Genomic DNA, 19,340 nt, shown 5'->3' on the forward strand with positions numbered 1-19,340 from the left:
CTGCCTCTCTCTCTGTCTCTATGAATAAATAAATAAAATCTTAGATTTAAAAAAAAATAAAATTTTAACTTAAAAAAAATCAGGTTTCCTCAGGTAGCTACTAACTTTTCCAGGGCTGGGGTGGGGGCAGGCGGTCTTCGGAGACCCGCGGAGCAGCTCCACGTCTCCCAGGCACTTCGGAGGAGCCAGCCAGCCCCCAGCCTACGCCTACCCGGGCCTCCCACCCTTGGCTCTCGGGTGGGGTCTGGTAATAACAGTCCCTCCTCTCTGCGCGGACCTTGTGCAGATGCCTGACTCACGAACACCTGGTCACACACACGACCTACAGAGGCTGGGCCCGAGCTCCCACCTGGAGACACACACGGGGTCCCAGAGCCAGGATTTGAACCCAGCGCCACCACTCAGGAGCTGGCCCTGCCCCACGTCCCCTTCCAAGGCTCTAGGCTCTTCCAGGGACTGCCCTGGCCCCACGCGCACCAAGCCACCCCCTGACCACTCCTTCCAGGCGCCGATGGCCCGGTACCTGCCTGCCCCACCCCCGTCCTCACAACGTGGGGAGCACGGCCCAGCTCACGGCCCCGCGCGGCTGCCTCACCTCAGTCGAACGGGAGAAGCACATTTACATTAACCTGACCGACAGCCCTGCAGGTGACTCCGCCGGTGCCGAGGCCGCCGGGGCCAAGCAGCGCAGCCCGTGTGCTGGGGTGGGGGGGGGGCAGGGCTCCCAGACGCGGAGGTGGGAAGAAAGACGGGACCCTTACCTGTACTTGTAAGCTTGCTTCTGGATTCTGACCATCAAAGGGGTCTCATTTTTTATGAACCAGGGTTCTCCGTCCTCAACAAACGGGGGGATGTCGTTAAGGAAGACCCGGGCATCTAGTTCTTTGCGGAAAGAGCAGGTCACAGGCAGGTGGCTGTTGTCGGTGGAGTAAATGTACATTTCTGGAGGCAGAGTTAGGTCATCATCCAGGAGGAAGCGCTTGTAGTCGTAGTAAAAGGGGTCCTCTCCCTCGTGCGGCTCCCGCTCTACGCGCTCCTCGTCGGAGAGACTGATGCTAGCGGGAGAGCGCGTGAGGAAGGCCGAGTACTCTGGGTAGCTGTGTATGGAGAAGCCACCGGGGACCTCCGTGCACAGCTTAATGAGGTGCTCCCGAAACCACAGCCCGACGTCCTGGCTGCCGTCGGGGTAGGTCTCGACGCCCGGCCCAAACCGCTGGTCTGCTTTGTACAGTCCCTGCGAGACAGAGTTCAGGGGGCAGAGGGGACGGTTCAGCAGGGCCCTGTGCTCTGCAGCGGGTTCTCGAAATCAAGAAAAGAAAACATCCCTAAGAAATGTATTTGCTCACTTAGCAAATATTTACGGAGGCTCAGGACGCACCAGGGACGGGGCTCAAAAGCAAACGTGTCAAGAGGGAACACGGTGGCGGAGACAGGACTTAAGGCCCGGGGTGGTCGGGCTGGCCTCCCTGGGAAAGTGGGGAATGCCCCAGGGTCTCCAGTGGAAGCGTGTCGGGGATACCACGTGTGGGCTCATTTCAGGGGACCCCTCGCAGCACTCGCAGACCCGGGCCCCGGGTCACAGAGACCCCAGCAGGTGCAGACTGAGAAGGCAGGAGGAGCGGGGGATGGAGGGGGAGCTAATCCTGGCTTGCAGCGAGCCCGGCAGAGTGCAGGGATGTCTGGGCCTCCCCGGGTGCTCCCACCGGGCGGGCCGGCGTCTGCTGGGTGGAGGACGCGTGGAGAGGAAAGGGCGAGAGCCTTGACTGAAAGGCGAATCTGCCCCCCACCCCCAGGAAACTTGGAAAGAAGCATGTGCACAGGGAGCTCCGAGAGAGGCCCCGCTTCCCAGGAGAACCCCCTGCTGCCTGCGCTGGCGACGAAGCCACCTGGGGGTCCCCGGGAGGGCCGGGGACAGCCCGGACAAAGGTGCGGGGGCTGACACGCACGGACACTGTGTGCAGCTGCGCCCTCGTCTGTGGGCCGGGCGGGGTGCTCGAGGGCAGGCCCTGGCTGGGCGCCTCGGGGGGGAAGGCCCCGACCCCGGCCCGCCCACAGGCGGCTCGGCTGGAGCAGCCAAAGGAATGAAAAGGGTGAGTCAAACGCGGGAGGATGGCCCCGTGGTGCAGGAGTGGGGTGGGGGCGGCAGAGGTGCTTCCGGAAGGATCTCCGAGTGGCAAGGGGGCACCAAGTGCCACCGCAGTCTGCGAGAGTGGCTTGCTCGGGGGTCCGTGTTCACTACAAGGCGGAGGGGCCCGGAAGAGAGCTGGGGACACAGCAGGAAAAGGGGGCGCAGGGAGGCAGGCAGTCGGAAAAGCAGCTGCTGCAGATCAATGAGGAGCCCAAGGGTGCTCGTGCCCCCGGAGCTGACCTAGGAGCTCCCCTGCTAGGAATCTCTCCTAATGAGATGATCCCAACGTCACCAAAGCTACGCTCACACGCACGTTCACAACAGTTTACCAGGAATACCGTGGTTACACTATTACAACACTGTTAACAGACGACAACCCTAACAGTGGCTAAATAAAGGAGGCCGTGCAACAGGGTGCAACAGGCCACAGGCTCAAGAAATCGTCTTCGCTGCACACTCACTTTGTGACCAGACAACGCCCTCCTAGGAACGAGTCCCAGAGATCACCCACAACAGCACAGAGTGACTACTGAGCCAGGCCGTCACCGCCGCGCCCGATGGCACAACAGAGACCGGAGAAAAGCCCGTGTGGTCAGTCCTTCCCAGGCGGCCACGAGGACACAAGACGTCTGGACGTCAGGCGACCGATGGAGGGGCGCGGAGAGCACACCCTGCTGCGTGCAGGCCCGAGGACAAAGCCCCAGAAACCATCGCCTGTGACAGGAGAGGAAGGAGGGACGCCGGACTCTGGGCTGACCCTGGTTGCTAGATTTGCCTTCAGAAAAACATCAGCTGCTTACACAATCATAAAACAAAATCAAAGCAAGATTTAAAACATCAAATCCCAAAAAACGAAAGCAAAACAAGGGAGCGCGGCTCTAGCCTCAGGTAGAAGGTCACGCACAGAGAGGACTTGTGTCCCGTGATTGGATTCAACATTCTCGCGGGGCAAGCCCGGGATGGAAGGAGCCACAGCGGTGCTCGTGGTGTATTATTATTCTGAAACTCTTTTATGAGATAAAACAAGAAATTTTGTTAATATTTAGAAATGATTTTTAGGACCAAGAGAAAAGATATGCAAATACAGCATCACGGCTGCTGAGTAAAAACCCTGCACGCTCCTAAACTGGATTTGGAGACGTCTGTATGAACTGGTGGTGTCTTTCCTCATTTAGGGGGAAAAAAAAGAATTTCTAGATCTGCTACTGAAAAATACCTAAAAATGAAAACCAGATCAACACAGTAGTAATAAGCACCCAAACTGTGGTGTCTAAACACCACGTCCCACTGTCGGAACCAGGCCTGCCGGGTAAGCGGCCAGTTCTGGGGCCAGGGCAGGAAGCATATGGACGAGCCGGCGTCTCCTCCTCACGGCAAAAGGCAAGAAAACCACCAAAGCCTCCTGGAGTGGCGTCAACTGCGAGACCCGAGCCACAGAGGCTCCCCCGACCGAAGAGTGACAACTGGGCATCGAGAAGCTTAATGATGTGCTGAGATAAGCCAAATATATGAAGAATCCATGAGTTTATCAAGATCCTTAAGAACCCCACTAGGCCCCCCTGATGAGCCCCGAGGAACGTGAGTGGCAGTCACCTCACTGGCTGACAACTGGCGCAGCGTCAAGGGTCACGCTGCCTTTCCCGTAAAACTCCCTCCAGGTAACCAGACGGTTGGACGATGTAGATGAAAGTTAATACATGAAGGAGGAGTCGTAGATTTAGAAAGTCGCTGTCTCGCGCCCTCTAACGAAATAACGGTCCTCGATCTTCTCCAAGGTCACGGGAACGGAGGCGAGACCACTATCGGGACAGACCCTGCCCCCACGGACCAATCCCGACGCCGCAGGAAGAAAGACCCCCGGACATGTGTCTCCGGATGTGGCTCCTGACAGAGATGCGCAGCCCGGCCGTGGAGAAGCAAGAGCCTCCTCAGCCAAGGGCACGCAACACCTGGGCAGCCTCGGCGGGGGCGGCGGAGGGGGAAGGCCTGGCCTCGCTTCCCGTGGAATCCCGAAGCTAACGCGAAATCCGCCACGGACCCCGATGTCAGAGCTAAAACCCTAACGCGGAGGACAGAACGAAGACGAAAATCCCAGTAGCCTCGGGTTAACCTACGATTTTGTAGCTGGGATATAAACAGGCAAGAACTGGGGCGCCCGGGGGGCTCAGTGGTTGAGCGTCTGCCTTCGGCCCAGGGCGTGACCCCGGGGTCCCGGGATCGAGTCCCGCGTCGGGCTCCCTGCATGGAGCCTGCTTCTCCCTCTGCCTGGGTCTCTGCCTCTCTCTCTCTCTGACTCATAAACAAATAAATAATTTTTTTTTTAAGCAAGAACTAGGAAAGAAAAATTGGTCCGCCTCAGAGTGACTAGAATGAAAGCAGCAAATGTTGACGGAGACACGGAGCGGCGAGAACCTTCCCATGTGACGGGCCGACCCGGCGGACGGCAGGGCCACTGGGAAGGCCACTCGGAGGCGTCGTGTGAGACTGACCGTATGCCCGCCCCATGGCCCGCAGCCCCGCGCCCAGGTGTTCATCCAAAGGAGAAGACAGACACGCGGGCACACGAAGACCAGCGCTCAAACGCTCTGGGCAGCTTCGGTCGTAGGAACCAGAAACTTGAAAGAACTCAAATGTGCAGCCTTCGGGGAACCGGTAAAAACCGTATCCCGTCCGCACGATGGAATCCCGCTTCGCAGCAAAAGGGACAGATTGCCGACGTCCGCGAGCATGTCTGAGTCTCCAAAAACCGTGTCCTGCCCCAGAGGAAACCCTGCTGCAGGGTGGCCTGAGATGACGGACGAGGGACAAGGGCGTGCCAGCTCCGGGGGAAAAAGGCAGGTTTCAAGGTGATACATGTGGGGCGATCCACGGACTGAAACCTCGACATCTCTGTGCGTTTACAGCTGGCCCTGAAGACACGCAGCGCGCTGACCCCCGGCCCTGCTCGGGAAAATGGGGTCTTTCCCGTGGCCTGAACCCCAGGGTCCGCCCGGCCCAGCCCTGCACACCCACACGCGGGCGCCCCGCACCTCACCTGGAAGAGCCTCGTCTTCAGGTACATGGTGCCGTAGCCTTCTCGGGAGCTCAGGTAGAACATGCCCGTGAAACTGGAGCCGTCGGGCCACAGGTACGTGCCCAGCCCGTGGCGGTGGTCCCGGTAAAACTGCCCCCGGTAAGACTGCAGAGAGAGCCGGTGCCAGGCGGTGCTGGGGAGGCGGCTCCGGGAACCCCCTCCCCTGGGGGGGGGCAGCACGCCAGGCAGGCAGTGAGGGCAGCACGGGGTACCTGGCCGCAGGCCCCCTCCGAGTTTGTAGAGATGGTCACGTGCATCCCAAGGAGCAGGTGCCAGGCGGTCAGCCCCCCGGGGGCCAGATCCGTCCCGCCCGCCCCCCCAGCTCAGGTTTGGGTGGGGGCCGACCCCACTCAGAACTCTGGCCCAGGCTCAGCCCCCATCCTGCCCGGGCTCACAGGGGGCAAGCTGGCCAGGGCGGTGGGGGGAGCATCAGCTCGGGCCCCCCCGTGGGGCCCCAGGAGCAGGCCATGGCCCTGGCTGGGAACACCGGCGTGGCTTTGATTTAAAACTCGTCTACACTGAGCCACGGATGTGGGCCCGCGGGCCCTTTCCCAAGCCCACGGATGTGAGGGGCGCATCCGTCTGAGCCTGGCCCCTCTACTGGGGCCTCACGTCGGAGAAAGAGTGTGCTGCCCACGCCGAGCCCTTCCCAACCACCGCGCTGGCCTCGGGCACCGCTCACGCCTCCTTCCACGGCAGGAGCAGGCTGGCCGGGCAATGCCTACACGCCACCCAGGACGACCGGGATGGCAGCCGCTGCCTGCTTGGCGACCCCCCTGCCCTCTGGCAGCGGACAGGACTCCCCACAGGGTCGGTGGTGGACTGACCACAGCGCCCAGCCACAGGGGACCAAGCCTGGCCAACCCGAGGGCTCCCGACCCCCGGCCCCGGCCCTGACCTGGGTTTGGCCACAGGACCCATGCCCAAGCCAGACCGGGCATGCCACGGCCTTTCCTCTCCTCCAGGCGGGTGTGATGCGGCTCCTGTGGGCTCACCAGATGGTGGAGGGTCAGTCACGACCCCCCACGTGGAGATGGGGAGGAGGTGCCCGGCAGGGTCACTGGAGCCCCTGGACCTGGCCACACCTGGGGCCCCATGGCCCCTGCTGATGGACTCTCCAGGTACAAGAGCCAGCAAAGGCCCTTCTGGGTCCCACCTGGGATGAGTGCGGACTCAGTTCCGGTTCTGAAGAGCCCGTGCAGCCCCAGGACACTCTGCGCCTTCCGCCAACACCCACCTAATCTGCGTGGTTTGCGGGGCACACCAGAGTCCACCCACCTCTTAAAAAAAAATCTGAACTTGCAGATTGTGTAGGACTGCAGCGGGGACATTTAACCCTTCCGTCCAGTCCCCAGGATAAGGCAGCACCACGGGGACTTGGCCCTTGCTTGCCGCATCTCTCCCTGGCCCTCCGCCCAGCCCGGGAGCCCCATCTGACCCCCAGAGCTGACGTGCTCGGTCCAGTCCTCTGAACACAGTTAACGCCTTTAAGGCCACTGCTCGCAGCGGCACGCCCTCCGGTCCCCCGGCCACTCCAGGTCCTGCTGGACGAGCACCTGCTCGGTGGACCTGGAGGTCCCCGCCAGGCAGGGACCAGGCTGGCCGTGGCCTCCCGGGGCTCCGCCGGACAGGTCAGCACACCCGAACCCCAAGGCCGTGAACAGGGGCTGAGCGGGCCCGGGACACCACAGTGTTGGGTAAGAGAGAGAAAGTAGCGGAGGACTAAAGCCGCAGACACCCCGCAGGGATTGGGGCTTGACCGTCAACGCCACGGCGAATGCACCTGCTGACGGAAGCTCGGCCCCGGCCTCGGCCCCAGCCATCCTGGCCCCGTCCCGGCCGTGGGAGGTCTGGGGGCTCCTTGAGCTCGGGGTGCGTTCCAGGCGGGGGACGGGCCCGAGCCGGGGCCCCCCAGCCCACTGCCCCTGCAGCTACTGAGCGAAAGCCCCCTAAGGGGACCTCGCCCCGCCTCACGCGAGGAGGAGCCGCTCTGAAAACCTCCGGCTGGAAGGGGAGGCAGCCGGAGCCCGGGGCGCCTGGCACGGTCCTGCCCCAGGCCCCGCTGCTCCACCCGCCCGGAGCCCCGCAGGCAGCAGCTTGCAGAGCCCGTCTCCCGGCGTCCCCCCGGGGTCCTGGACCGGCCCCCTGCGCAGCCTCCAGAACCGCTGTCATTTGATTGCTAAAAAGATCCCTTCCTTCTGTTTACCCTGAGGCTCCAGGGCCCGCTCACCCACAGAAATACAACTTGGACACAGTCATTCGAGATTTCAAAACAGTCACCCGGACGAGGGTGTATCTTCGGTCACAGCTCCCAGGCCTCCCCCTGGACACCCGGCCAACCGCGGCCAGGGCCCTGGAAGTCTGAGGATGCTTCTCCGCGGACGTTTCCCAGGTCGGGAAGCCCTGGCCCAGCACCCTCCTGCCGCGGCCTGCAAGTCCGCCGCAGGGCCCTCTTAGAAGGGGGAGACCGGGGCGCCTGGGGGGCTCCGTCCGTTATGCATCCGACGCCCAGCTCGGCTCAGGATCTCGGGGTCGCGAGGTGCGGCCCCCAGTCGGGCTCGGCGTCTGCTTAAGATTCCCTCTCCCCCTCTCCCTCTGCCCCTGCACCGATCCCCCCTCACTTAAAAGAGGAGGAGGAGGAGCGGGAGGAAGAGAGCCAGCGTCGCTGGCTGAGCCCAGACAGGAGGGAGGGAGCCCTGGAAGCCACTGACCTCGCCCGTGGGCCAAGAGAATTCTCCGTGCCCCAGCTTTGTGTCCAGCCCGAAGTCCCCTCGGTACACACAGCCGTCCGGCCACTCCTGCATGCCCTGCACCAGCTGGATGTAGGCCTCCTTCAGGTCTTGCTCCCTGGGGGGACCCTGGGACTCCTCCTCCTCCTCCTCTGGGGAATCTGGGACGTCCCTAGAGGGGCGAAGAGCGGGAGACAGAAGGCCAACATCGGCACAGGCCCGAGGGGTGACGGCGCAGGGAACCACACGCCATCTCAGTTCCTCCTCCCAGCAAGCCCCTGAGCTGGAGGGTGTTGCTACCCCCATTCTGCAGAGAGAAACTGAGGCACAAGGGTGCAGCGATGGCCCAAGGTCGCACAGGAGGCGGGCAAGCCCGTGTCTGTCTGACGTGGCTGAGAGGCAGCCGGTGCCCGGGAGGCAGCACCAGCTCTAATGCCCGGAAGCGGAGGGCTGCCCCGCTCCAGCTGTTGACTGGTGAGCTTTGTGTCCCCCACGCGCCCAGAGTGCCCGGCCCACAGCTGGGCAGGAGGCGGACACGGGGCAGACACGCGTGGACCAGCGACGGGTCTAAAGAAGGGGAGGGAGCTTGGGCCCGGAGCCGCACCGAGCGGGCGGGTGGGCGGAAGGCTGCAGGGGGTGCACGGCGAGGGGCAGGGGACGTGCGCCAAGGTCCGTGTGCTTCTCTGCTGCTCACACCATCTAAACGTACAAACCCTGACCTAAGAGGGGACCTACTCTGACTCCCCATCGCTCGACCCCTCCCTCTGCCCCCTCTCGAGGCCTCAGCGCTCTTGGTCCCGCTGCGTCTCGGGGGCGTCTATGGTCTACCGACCGGTGTCAGTGTAGGCGGATGGCCCAGCTGGCCGCTCAACGCACGGAAACCCCAGACCTTGAGCCCCCTCCACCAGCCAGCCCTCCGGTGCCAGCCCTGAGCCACCGAGGCCTCACGAAGCACCGCCCAGAGGAGGAGGGACACAAAATCTGTGAACACAGGAACCTCCGTTTGCCCTGTTATGTGTCTGTAGAAAGACGCCAGGAAAAGCAGACACGAGGATAAAAAACCCGGGGGCTCCGATTAGGTTCGTTTTTTTTCTTGGCTCACCTGTGGTTACGGGCTGATTGTGTCCCCACGCCCCACCTCTGCGCGCGCACACACACACACACACACACACAGGGCCCCGTACGGGAGCCTGAATACCAGCGCCGCACGGAGAGGCTGCACTTGGACACAGATCTTCACACGGGAGACCCAGTTATGGGGAGGTCATTAGGGTGGGCCTGCTCTGAGGGGACTGCTGTCCTTCTGCCAAGGGGAAGCTTGGACACGGAGAAACACGCAAAGAGAAGGCGACGCGCAGACACAGGGAGGGAAGACGGCCCCTTACAAGCCAGGGAGGGCGGCCTGGAGCAGATTCTCCCTCACACCCGCACAAGAAACCACCCCCGACTTGCAGCCTCCAGACCGACAGACGACACACGTCCATCTCGGGCCACTCAGCCTGTGCTATCCTGTCGCAGCCCCAACAAACTCGTACACCGCCTATTTTCCCACTTGGCTGCGTGGCAAAGATCTTACCTGCTTAATCTTAAAAAAAAAAAAAAAAAAAAAGGAACAAATGGAGACTTTCCTTTAAAAAATAAATGGAAATGATGCTAAGATCAAGCAAGAAAATCATGAACACAACCAATCAGCTGAAAGGCCCACGGCAGGGTGGGAATGGCCAGCTGGCCAGGTGAGCAAGGGCCTGGCCACCTGGTTCTGCCACCAGACAGGTTCCTTATCTTCTTGTGACCCAGTGGCTCTCCTCATCTGTAAAGGGGGATTAGGGGCGCCTGGGTGGCTCAGCAGTTGAGCACCTGCCTCTGGCTCAGGGCATGACCCCAGGTCCTGGGATCGAGTCCCACATCGGGCTCCCTGCATGGAGCCTGCTTCTCCCTCTGCCTGTGTCTCTGCCTCTCTGTGTGTGTGTGTCTCATGAATAACTGAATAAAATCCTAAAAAAAAATTTTTTTTAGAAAGGGGGGACTATGTCGGTGCTCTCAGACTATTACAGACAGAGCCCCCACACACTGCACACATTTATTTCTCCCAGCCTGGACGAGCCTGAGATGAGGGGGCCTGCGGACTCTGTTCCTGCTGACGGCCGCCTTCCCGGTTCACAGATGGCACCTTCTCGCTGCGTCTTCATGTGGTGGACAGAGAAAGCTTTAGCTTCTTCCTCTTCTTATATGGGCACTAATCTTACTGTGGGGCCCCACAACCTCATCTATACCTAAGTACTCCCCAAAAGCCCCATCTCCAGGGCCGGGTGTAGCGGGGGGTGCGTGGAGGATGACTGAGCCACGGGAGTGCTGTGCTCGCCTGAGGACAGCAGGGCAGCCTCCCAACCAGGGGCTCGGGCCGCAGCGTGGGGGGATGGCAGGGGGCAGCCGGCCAGGAGCAGCTGCAGGTGGGGGTCCCCAGCCCAGTCCTCCACCTGGAATGCGCCGGAGCTCAGAGGGGCCCCCAGACCTACTGCCACCAGCACAGAGGCCAGGGTGGCTGGGGCTGAAGCCCACGCTGAGCTTCCACTGACAAAAGAACTCAAGTCACCATGACGTTACGGGTTAGGGCTTTCACATGAATCCTGGGGGTGGGAGAGACCAGGGGGGACACAATTCAGTCCCTAACAGGGACACAGACAATAGCGTTATGGGGTGGAGTTCACAAGAGGCCCAGAAAAGGCGCTGAGGGCAGCCCGGGCCCAGAGGAGGCCTCATGTGTCAGTTCTTGCCGACAATTAACATCGCGGGGTGAAGGAGCTCGGGGAAGCCCACGGTATAAAGCAAATGTTCCCCACCCAGAAAGGCAGCTTGGGGTGGCTGAAGGGAGTGTGCAGGATTGGGGGGGCTCCAGTCCCCGGTGCTGTAAGTTCCTCAGGGGAAGTCCTCCTCTCTCTCCAGACACGAGTTTTCGAGGCACAAAATAACTCTGAGCGGTTTTTAAACCCAGGACCCAATGCAGGATGGCAGCGGAGTGGTCCCAGGGTGGGCCTGGGAGCCCCTGCGGGAGCCCCCCACCCCCAGCCCGCACCTCTTGCTGAAGAACATCTCCATCGTCCTGGAGCTCTCCAGGATCAAGTCCTCGCTGGCAGCAGGGGTGCAGCTGCTCGCCACCGGCTGGTTTTGGGAGATGCCCACATTTGGGATTTCGTAATAAAAGCCTGAAGAATTACCATTTTCCATGCTTGTCGTCTTTGAACCTGGAAGCAAAGCCAGGGACCCACATTCGCCCTGGGAGCTCCGGGCGGGCACGGGGGGGGGGGGAACCACAGCCCCCTTCGCCCCAGAGAACCGAAACCCACGCCCCCAACCCTGCCCACGGCCCCCTCCTGCTGGAAGCTCCTCCGCCAGCGCCCCGAGGGCGTCCCGGTCCCCCCGTAGGGCTGGAGCCACCCTCCCAGGGCCTCTCGGGCCTGCTGACGGCGGGGAGGGCCCCAGGCTGCAGGCGCCCCCTCCGCCCCCGGGCTCTGAAGCCAGCGCCAGGGTGCACGCGGCCCCCCCGCCGCCACCTCGAGCCGCCGGCCCCCAAACTTCCTGCCTGGCCCCGGCCCGGGGGGGCGTCAGGACCCTCCACCGGGGCACGCCCCCGCCCGGCTCCCCGCGCTCCCGCCGGGGTCCCCACCGCACCCCCGCCGCGGGGCCGCACCGACGCTCGGAGAGCTCGCAGCCAGCGCTCCCGGTCGGCCCGAGCGGCGGCCAGCGCGGAGCAGCCCCGCGCAGCTCGGGGGCCCAGAGCGTCGGGTTTCCCTGGAGACCGGCCCACGCCCACGTGACCGCTGCGGCTCTCGGCCTCCGCCAATCCCCGCTCACGCTCCGCCCACGCCGGCCCCGCCCACTCCCGGCGCCCCGCCCACAAGGCCCCGCCCCGACATGCCCACACCCGCGCCCCGCCCACAAGGCCCCGCCCCCGACACGCCCACACCCGCGCCCCGCCCACTGCTCGGCCCGCCCACTCCCGGCGCCCCGCCCACAAGGCCCCGCCACGCCCCGCCCACCCCGCGCCCCGCCCACTGCCCGGCCCCGCCCCCGGGCCGCCGAGGCGCAGCGGGCCAAAGTGTCCACGGAGATCCCCGAGCCCGGCGGGTCTCCAAAGCCGGGGTGTGCGGGGTCCGTTCCAGTTCGTGGGAGGCACGGGACGGGAGCTCCTGGAGGCGACCCAGAGGCCGTGTGGACCCAGGCGTCGCTACGGAAGCCTGGGCGGAGGAGTCCTGAGGATGGGGTTTCGCAGGATGCGCAGGAGCTCTCCAGCAGGAGCGCGGGGGCCGGGAGGGGACGAGGACGCGCGGGGGCCTGGCGGGTTCTGCAACGCAGAGGGGGGCTCTGTGCAGGCGCAGGGCCTGGGCCTCTCAACCCGGGCTGCCCCTCAACCAGGCCCAGGCCCCTCCCCAGTGGCTAGGGCTCTGGGGTGCTCCCTCCAGCCCTCTACCTCCCAGCTCACCTTTCGTCTCCCTTCACCCCCACCTTGGTTCTTGGGTCCCCCCTCTCTCTCGACCTCTTACCTTCCCGCTCAGGTCCCATCTCTCTGCCCTGCAGCTTAGGAACTGAAGTACATACTAAATTGTCTTTAAAATTCCTTTGAGGGGGGCCTGGGTGGCTCAACCGGTGAAGGGTCTGGGTCTTGATTTGGGCTCAGGCTCAGGTCAAGGTCTCAGGATCATGGGATCCAGCCCTACATGGGGCTCTGCGCACCGTCGGCTTCTCCTTCTCTCTCTGCCCCTCCCTTCTGTCTCTAAAACAAATAAATAAAATCTTTAAAAATCGGGGATCCCCGGGTGGCTCAGTGGTTTGGTGCCTACCTTTGGCCCAGGGCGCGATCCTGGGGTCCCGGGATCGAGTCCTGCATCAGGCTCCCGGCATGAGGCCTGCTTCTCCCTCTGCCTGTGTCTCTGCCTCTCTCTCTCTTTATGTATATCATAAATAAATAAATCTTTAAAAAAAAAGAAATAGAATTCCTTTCCTATGAAAAGAGAAAGTAAAATGGTCAACTTCAAAATGTCCTACAAACTTAGTAAACCATACCATCTGCGGTAGGTTGAATGGCATCCTCCAAAAACATTAAATCCTAATCCCTGGTACCTGTGAATGACCTTATATGGAAATAAAGTCTTTGCAAATAATCAAGAGGTCATGGATTAGGATGTGCCTTAAACTAAATGATTAGTGTCTTTATAAGAAGAGGGAGATTTGGAGACCCCAAACACACAGGGAAAAATAAAGCCCTGTCGTGTTAAGCCAGTTTGTAATGCTTTGTTATAGATGAATCAGAAAAAAAAAAGTTTTATTAGAATATTATTAGAAGAAAACTGAAACTGCAGCATCATTGTAGAGGGGACTGCAAGATAGCTACTTTTCACCGAAACGCATCCCGGAAAGACATCCTTGAATGACGCCGGTCGTCAGAAAAACCTCCTAAAGTCATACGTGGCAACTATATGCACATTAAATAATAATGGTGTTTTGTGGGTTGTTGTTGTTGTTGTTTTTTAAGATTTTATCTTCGAGAGAAAGAAAGCACCAGCGAGGAGGGGAGGGAGAAACAGACTCCCTGCTGAGCACGGATTCCAACTCGGGGCTTGACCCCAGGACCCCAGACCATGACCTGAGCCACCCGGGGAACCCCTAAAGGATGTGAGTTTTTGTAAGTTACAGTGATGAACCAGAACTTAAGAAGAATAACAAAAATACTGGCCTATGAGGAAATGATGAAAACGCAACAGCCAATGGCTTTATTTCATATGAACCGTGTCTTGCAGTAAAAGGGGGGGGGGACTGTGGGGCAGCGTATTAGGAAGCAGGTGCCGCGGGGCACCCCGCGCGCCCCCTCCCGCCCTCGGGCGCAGGCGCAGACGCAGGCGCAGGGCCGCGCACCGCAGCCGGCAGCACCCCCCGCCCCCCCCGCGCGCCCGGGCAGCTCCGCGACCTCCGCGTGCCCCGGGCCGCCGCCCGCCCCGGCCAATCGGAGGGCCCCTCGGCCCTTAGGACCCGGTGCCCGGCCGGCCGCCCAGCATGCGCCCGGGACCCGCCGGCCGCGACCTCCCCGGGGCCGCCTCGCCCGCGCCGCCGCCGTTCGCGCGCGTCGCCCCGTCCCTCTTCCTGGGGAGCGCGCGCGCCGCCGCCTCCCCGGCCCTGCTGGCGCGCGCGGGGGTCACCCTGTGCGTCAACGTCTCGCGCCTGCAGCCCGGCCCGGCCGCGCCCGGTGTGGCCGAGCTGCGCGTGCCCGTGCTCGACGACCCGGCCGAGGACCTGCTGGCGCACCTGGAGCCCACCTGCGCCGCCATGGAGGCCGCGGTGCGCGCGGGCGGCGCCTGCCTGGTCTACTGCAAGAACGGCCGCAGCCGCTCGGCCGCCGTCTGCACCGCCTACCTCATGCGGCACCGCGGCCTCAGCCTGGCGCGGGCCTTCCAGGTGCGCCGGTGCCCGGGCGGGGGGCCTCCGGGTGTCGGGGGCTGCAGGTGGGCCTGGCCTGGGGGGGGCGGGGAGGGGCTCCGCAGGTGCGCCGGGTGCCCAGGCGGGGGGCCTCCGGGTGTCGGGGGCTGCAGGTGGGCCTGGCCTGGGGGGGGGCGGGGAGGGGCTCTGCAGGTGCGCCGGGTGCCCAGGCGGGGGGCCTCCGGGTGTCGGGGGCTGCAGGTGGGCCTGACCTGGGGGGAGCGGGGAGGGGCTCTGCAGGTGCGCCGGGTGCCGGGGTGGGGGGCCTCCGGGTGTCAGGGGCTGCAGGTGGGCCTGGCCTCCAGGGTCGGGGGACAGGCTCCCCAGGTGCACCGGGTGCCCGGGCGGGGGGCCTCCGTGTGTCGGGGGCTGCAGGTGGGCCTGACCTGGGGGGAGCGGGGAGGGGCTCCGCAGGTGTGCCGGGTCCCCGGGTGGGGGAGCCTCTGGGTGTTGGGATCTGCAGGTGGGCCTGGCCTCCCAGGGCAGGGCAGGGGACGGGCTCCCCAGGTGCGCCGGGTGCCCTGGTGGGGGGCCTCCGAGTGTCAGGGGCTGCAGGTGGGCCTGGCCTCCCGGAGGGGGAGGGGGACGGGCTCCCCAGGAGGGCCGGGTCCCCGGGTGGGGGAGCCTCCGGGTGTTGGGATCTGCAGGTGGGCCTGGCCTCCCAGGGCAGGGCAGGGGACGGGCTCCCCAGGTGGGCCGGGTCCCCGGGTGGGAGGAGCCTCCAGGTGTCAGGATCTGCAGGTAGGCCTGGCCTCCCAGGGCTGGGGTACGGGCTCCTCAGGAGGGGTGGGTCCCCGGGTGGAGGTGCCTCCGGGTGTTAGGATCTCCCAGGTGGGCCTGGCCTCCAGAGCGGGATCGGGGTCAGGGTGGGGGTGAGGGCCAGGCCTCCCGGGTGGGCTGCCGTTAGCGGAGCGGAGGGAGCACCCTGCGGCGCCGCGTTCAGCCTCCGCCTCTGTACGCAGGCGGTGAAGAGCGCCCGTCCGGTGGCCGAGCCCAACCCGGGTTTCTGGTCTCAGCTGCAGCAGTACGAGGCGACCCTGCAGTCCCTGCCCCAGCCGTCGCCGACCGGGGAGCCCTTGGGACAGGGCTCCCGAACCGGAGATGAGCCCCAGAGTGAGCCCTAGACCTTCACCCCTCGCGGAGGACCCCACCCGAGCAGGGCGCATGGAGCTGGAGGTAGTTGCAGCGCTGACTGGAGGGGGTTTTCTGCTTCTTTACTGTTGCACAGTTTTCATTTTCTGCTTCTTCCGGACATGCAGCTCGAGTAGTTCTGTCTCCATGGATGGACTGCAGGAGTGTGTCCCCCGAGGGCACTGGAAGCATCCCTTCCCTGGTCAGGTTTACCAGACAGGCCTTGGTCAGGAAAATCAAAACCATTTGAGGACTTTTAGGCAGGAAAGTATTCAATCCGGAGAGCAAGGCCAGGGAGCCAGGAGATGGGGACGTCCCGGAGACCCACCCCGCCCCATCCTGGCTGCCTGCCTCCTGCTCCAGCCATCGGGCTTTCCCCAAACCTCACAGTGGTCCCTTCTAGAGTCGGGCCTGGGACCCAGACTTGTAACTACTGCAACACACAGGCCAGGATGTGAGGCTGCCTCATGCCAGCCTGGCATGGGTGCCCTTGGGGCTCTCCACGCCTGTGCCTTGCTGCCCTCCCAGTCTCAACAACAGCACCCACCCCGGCTTAGCATCCTGCAGCCCCGGTCATGTCAGAGATGCACCGGCCCCTGTATGTCTGAGCGTGTTGATTCCTCTCCTGGTCCAGACACCCCTCCCCTGCATCCTACGGCCTAGAGACTGTACTAGATTCATCAGCATCAACACCCCTTAAACAAGGTAGCAGAAGGGGAAAAAAGAGAAACTGGGTTATACTGTGAATTACAGGTAGTACAGCCCCTGGTTAATAGGTACTGCTCTATACATAACAGGGCAATTAATAAAATATCATAATTAGTGCTTAATATTTCCCGTTCTTTCCAGCCAGCACCTCGCTGAGCCTGGCCTTTCCTGGTGAGGTGACCTGAGCCACCTCCTAAAGGGCCCTGAGCAGCCCTGTGGCCTCCAGCTCCTCCACCTCCTCTCAGCCCCACTGATCGGCAGCCACGCCCCGGGGCTCCTTGAAAGTCAGGATCACTCACTGCACCCAGCACAGCAGCCCCGACTTGCCTGTTGCCTTAGCGGCCCGAGGGGCCCAACATGGTCAGGGTGTCTCAGCCTGCCGTCCAGGGGAACACGCGTGTCCCCGGTAGAAGCATCTTACCTGGGAACCGAACCTCTGATCCAGTGGCCCCTGGGTGGCTCAGCGGTTGAGCATCCACCCTCATCCCAGGGCGTGACCCCAGGGCCTGGGATCAAGTCCCGCTTCGGGCTCCCTGCATGGGGCCTGCTTCTCCCTCTGCCTGGATCTCTGCCTCTCTCTATGCTTCTCATGAATAAATAAATAAAACCTTTGAAACAAAACAAAACTCTGATTCAGTGGAGCCCAAGTTGTAGGGATGGGAAGCTCACACTTTGTGAGTGAGGCACCAGGATGGTTGTGAAAGGGCCCCTTGCCCACCCGTTACACCTGCACCTGGGTTCTGTGACAGGCATGACACCCTCCGCTGCCCCTGGCTGCAAGCATGTACCACACCTTGTAGGTGGGCACCCAGCCCCCCGCAGCGTCACCAGACCGCAGCTCCCGGGCCCACGTGCCCCTGGCTGACCCGCCTGCAGCTCGCTGCAGCCAAGCCAACCTTCATGTTTGTGCAGGGCCGTCTGCTCTCTCCACGCCCCTCGGGCTCAGTCACCTTGCCATCACCCCCTTCCCGTGTGGAAGCTGTGCCGCTGTCTGCACTCGGCAGGCGAGGCTGGGGTGGCTTGGAGCTGAGCCATTTGCAGGCCCTGGGTCCACGCGTTTGCGCAGCACGCCACAGCAGCTGTGATGGGACACCCCCACGGGCCGACCTGGCTCTGGGTAACAGGTGCACGGGCGACAGCTGGGCCAGGTTCAGAGACACCCGGAGGTCACATCAGTGTTTTATCCCACCGGCTCTGTTTGAGAACCACCCACCGTGGCTCTCACGGGACGCCCCATTCTCCGAGGACCTCTGCCTGCCCCCCCCCCCTCAGCAGTTGAGGCCAGGGAGCTGCTCCGGTCTCTGGCACAGCACAGTCAAACGGTGGTGCCAGCCCATGAGCGTTAGGGGAGGGCCCGGCGTGGGCAGTGGCGGCTGCCTCAGCCCACCCACGCCAGCTGGGGTTTGATCACCAGAAGGCTGGAGTGTGAAAACTCCTGTGGGAGAAGCCGCAGCCCGACAGCCCCCTCCCACCTTCCTCCCCTGGGGCGGGGCGGGGCGAGGGGCGAAGTGCATTGCAGCTGCCCCAGCCTCCATCCCCTGGCGGCGCCTTCGGGAAGGCTGGGGTGACGCTGGCGGCCTGCAGGGAGCAGGCTCAGGCTCTGAGGGGCAAGACGGGGTGGGGTGAGGACAACCAGAGCCCTGCACCTGTGGGCCTCAGTTCTCGAGGCGCCCTGGTGGGCTGGCTTTAGTCCTACAGAACAGATCTGCTTGCTCGAACACTGGCTCGTGTTGGCTCCCTACGTAAATGTGGGGTAGTAGGCACCCCAGCCTGAGAAGAGAGGTGGTAAGAGCGGGCGGCCAGCGGGGCTGCCCCATTCCACCCCCCTGCGTGCAGAACCGGCCTGAGGGAGATGCCCAGGGCCCTCCCGCAGAGCAGGGATGGAGATGCAGCCCCTGCCCCCGAAGTCCAGGTACCAGGAAGACAAGAGGGCACGGTGGCTGGTCGGCCTGCGTCAGGGGACTAGGGCGGGCGAGTGTGGGCATGTGCAGTCCTGTTCTTCCAGCCCAACCACGCCTCGGGGGAGGCGCTCAGAGAAGCTCCTGAACCGGGCAGTACAATCTAAAGCCCTCTGCCCTTGGCACCCTGGGACCCTGCCACCTGGGCGGGCCCCCTGACCTGAGCGAGGACCAGTCTCGTCTCTTGAGTCTTAGACATAGGACTGACCTTCTCCAGGTGCCTACATGAACCCTGGGGTTCCTGGAGAGTTTGGGCCCACTGCCCGCCCCCCCCGGGGAGGCTGCATTACCCCAGCTGAGAGGACCCCTGGGAGAATTAAAACAATGCTTCAGTGCACGTGGTCCTCGGAGCCAACCACCCTTCCCACCCCGTCCAGGAAGGTGGGCCCCACCGCATGGGTTACGGACCGGGACACTGTCCAGGAGGATTCAACACCACTCGGGATGATGCCTCACCCCACAGCCGCTTCTGCCCCACACCATGACCTGCAGAGCGCAGCCGGGTGAGCTTCCCGGATGCTCTCCGCGGCCCAGAGCCCCTTCTCCCCAAAGACCTGAATTCTTACACGAGGGTAACGGCAACATCTTGGGGGCCCCTCTCGTTCCATGACTTCAAGATCCACCTGATGCTTGCTCACTAGGCATCCCCACTGGTGGGCAGCCCTGTCCCATGGGCCCAGGCCTCTGGACAGGCCCCTGCAAGGTGGGATGGGTGCAGGCCAGATCCCTGGAAGCGTCCCAGCACTTACCCCCTGAACAATGTGGCCTCCAGGGCCCGGCCGGCCCTCAAGGCACTACTGTCCAACGGCCCTTTCTGTGATGATGGAACAGCCGCCCTGTCCCATACGGTTGCCACTAAGCACACAGTACCCCGCGCTCGGGGAGACCTTGAATATGGCTACGCCCGCGAGGAACTAAACTCCTAACTGTATTTCACTGAAATCTAAAGAACCGCACCTGACTAGCACTCCCTCACCTAAGGGCAGCTCCAAGGCCCCCAAGGGCCCCGCCCCCACAACACAGACCACTGGTCTCATGGGGGGGGGGGGTGCAGGTGTATACACTTCATGGCTTTGGGGAAGCCAAGGCTGCATCCTGCCCAGGAACCTAGCCCCCAGTACCCCAAGGTGCCAGGTGAGAACAGC

The 19,340-nt window shown here is 63.1% G+C and overlaps 2 protein-coding genes across 9 annotated transcripts in view; one reads left to right on the forward strand and one right to left on the reverse strand.

Annotated features, from left to right (window-relative positions):
• The window catches only part of ANKMY1 (ankyrin repeat and MYND domain containing 1), a 47,361-nt gene that overhangs the window by 26,201 nt on the left and 1,820 nt on the right, over positions 1-19,340 (reverse strand). For 4 of the 7 annotated variants that reach the window (XM_038574401.1, XM_038574397.1, XM_038574400.1 and 1 more), the window contains exons 1-5: positions 11,619-11,719; positions 11,004-11,172; positions 7,913-8,102; positions 5,163-5,306; positions 762-1,234 (exon numbers count right to left, since the gene is read on the reverse strand). In XM_038574401.1, coding sequence (XP_038430329.1) covers positions 762-1,234; positions 5,163-5,306; positions 7,913-8,102; positions 11,004-11,155 — 959 coding nt within the window. In that variant the 5' untranslated portion in view covers positions 11,156-11,172; positions 11,619-11,719. Of the gene's footprint in view, positions 1-761; positions 1,235-5,162; positions 5,307-7,912; positions 8,103-11,003; positions 11,173-11,599; positions 11,720-19,340 lie in introns of those variants that run through there. The other 3 variants (XM_038574398.1, XM_038574399.1, XM_038574403.1) reach the window with 3 other exon arrangements.
• Positions 13,979-16,844, forward strand: DUSP28 (dual specificity phosphatase 28). Of its 2 annotated transcripts, XR_005378932.1 has the most exons (3): positions 13,979-14,377; positions 15,361-15,574; positions 16,379-16,809. XR_005378932.1 is itself a non-coding variant. In XM_038574408.1 (2 exons), exons 1-2 carry the CDS (start codon positions 13,979-13,981, stop codon positions 15,520-15,522), a joined length of 561 nt encoding a protein of 186 aa, XP_038430336.1. In that variant the 3' UTR covers positions 15,523-16,844. The 2 variants fall into 2 exon arrangements, 1 of the variants encoding a protein (XP_038430336.1); XM_038574408.1 differs by having other exon boundaries at positions 15,361-16,844.

The sequence above is a fragment of the Canis lupus genome, chromosome 25 (assembly GCF_011100685.1).
Source record: "Canis lupus familiaris isolate Mischka breed German Shepherd chromosome 25, alternate assembly UU_Cfam_GSD_1.0, whole genome shotgun sequence".
Classification (NCBI taxonomy): Eukaryota; Metazoa; Chordata; class Mammalia; order Carnivora; family Canidae; genus Canis; species Canis lupus.

Coding starts and splice junctions, on each gene's coding strand:
- DUSP28 (XM_038574408.1), top strand. CDS start 13,979: ATGCGCCCGGGACCCGCCGGCCGCGACCTCCCCGGGGCCGCCTCGCCC. Junction 14,378..15,360: donor GCCTGGCGCGGGCCTTCCAG/GTGCGCCGGTGC, acceptor CTCTGTACGCAG/GCGGTGAAGAGCGCCCGTCC.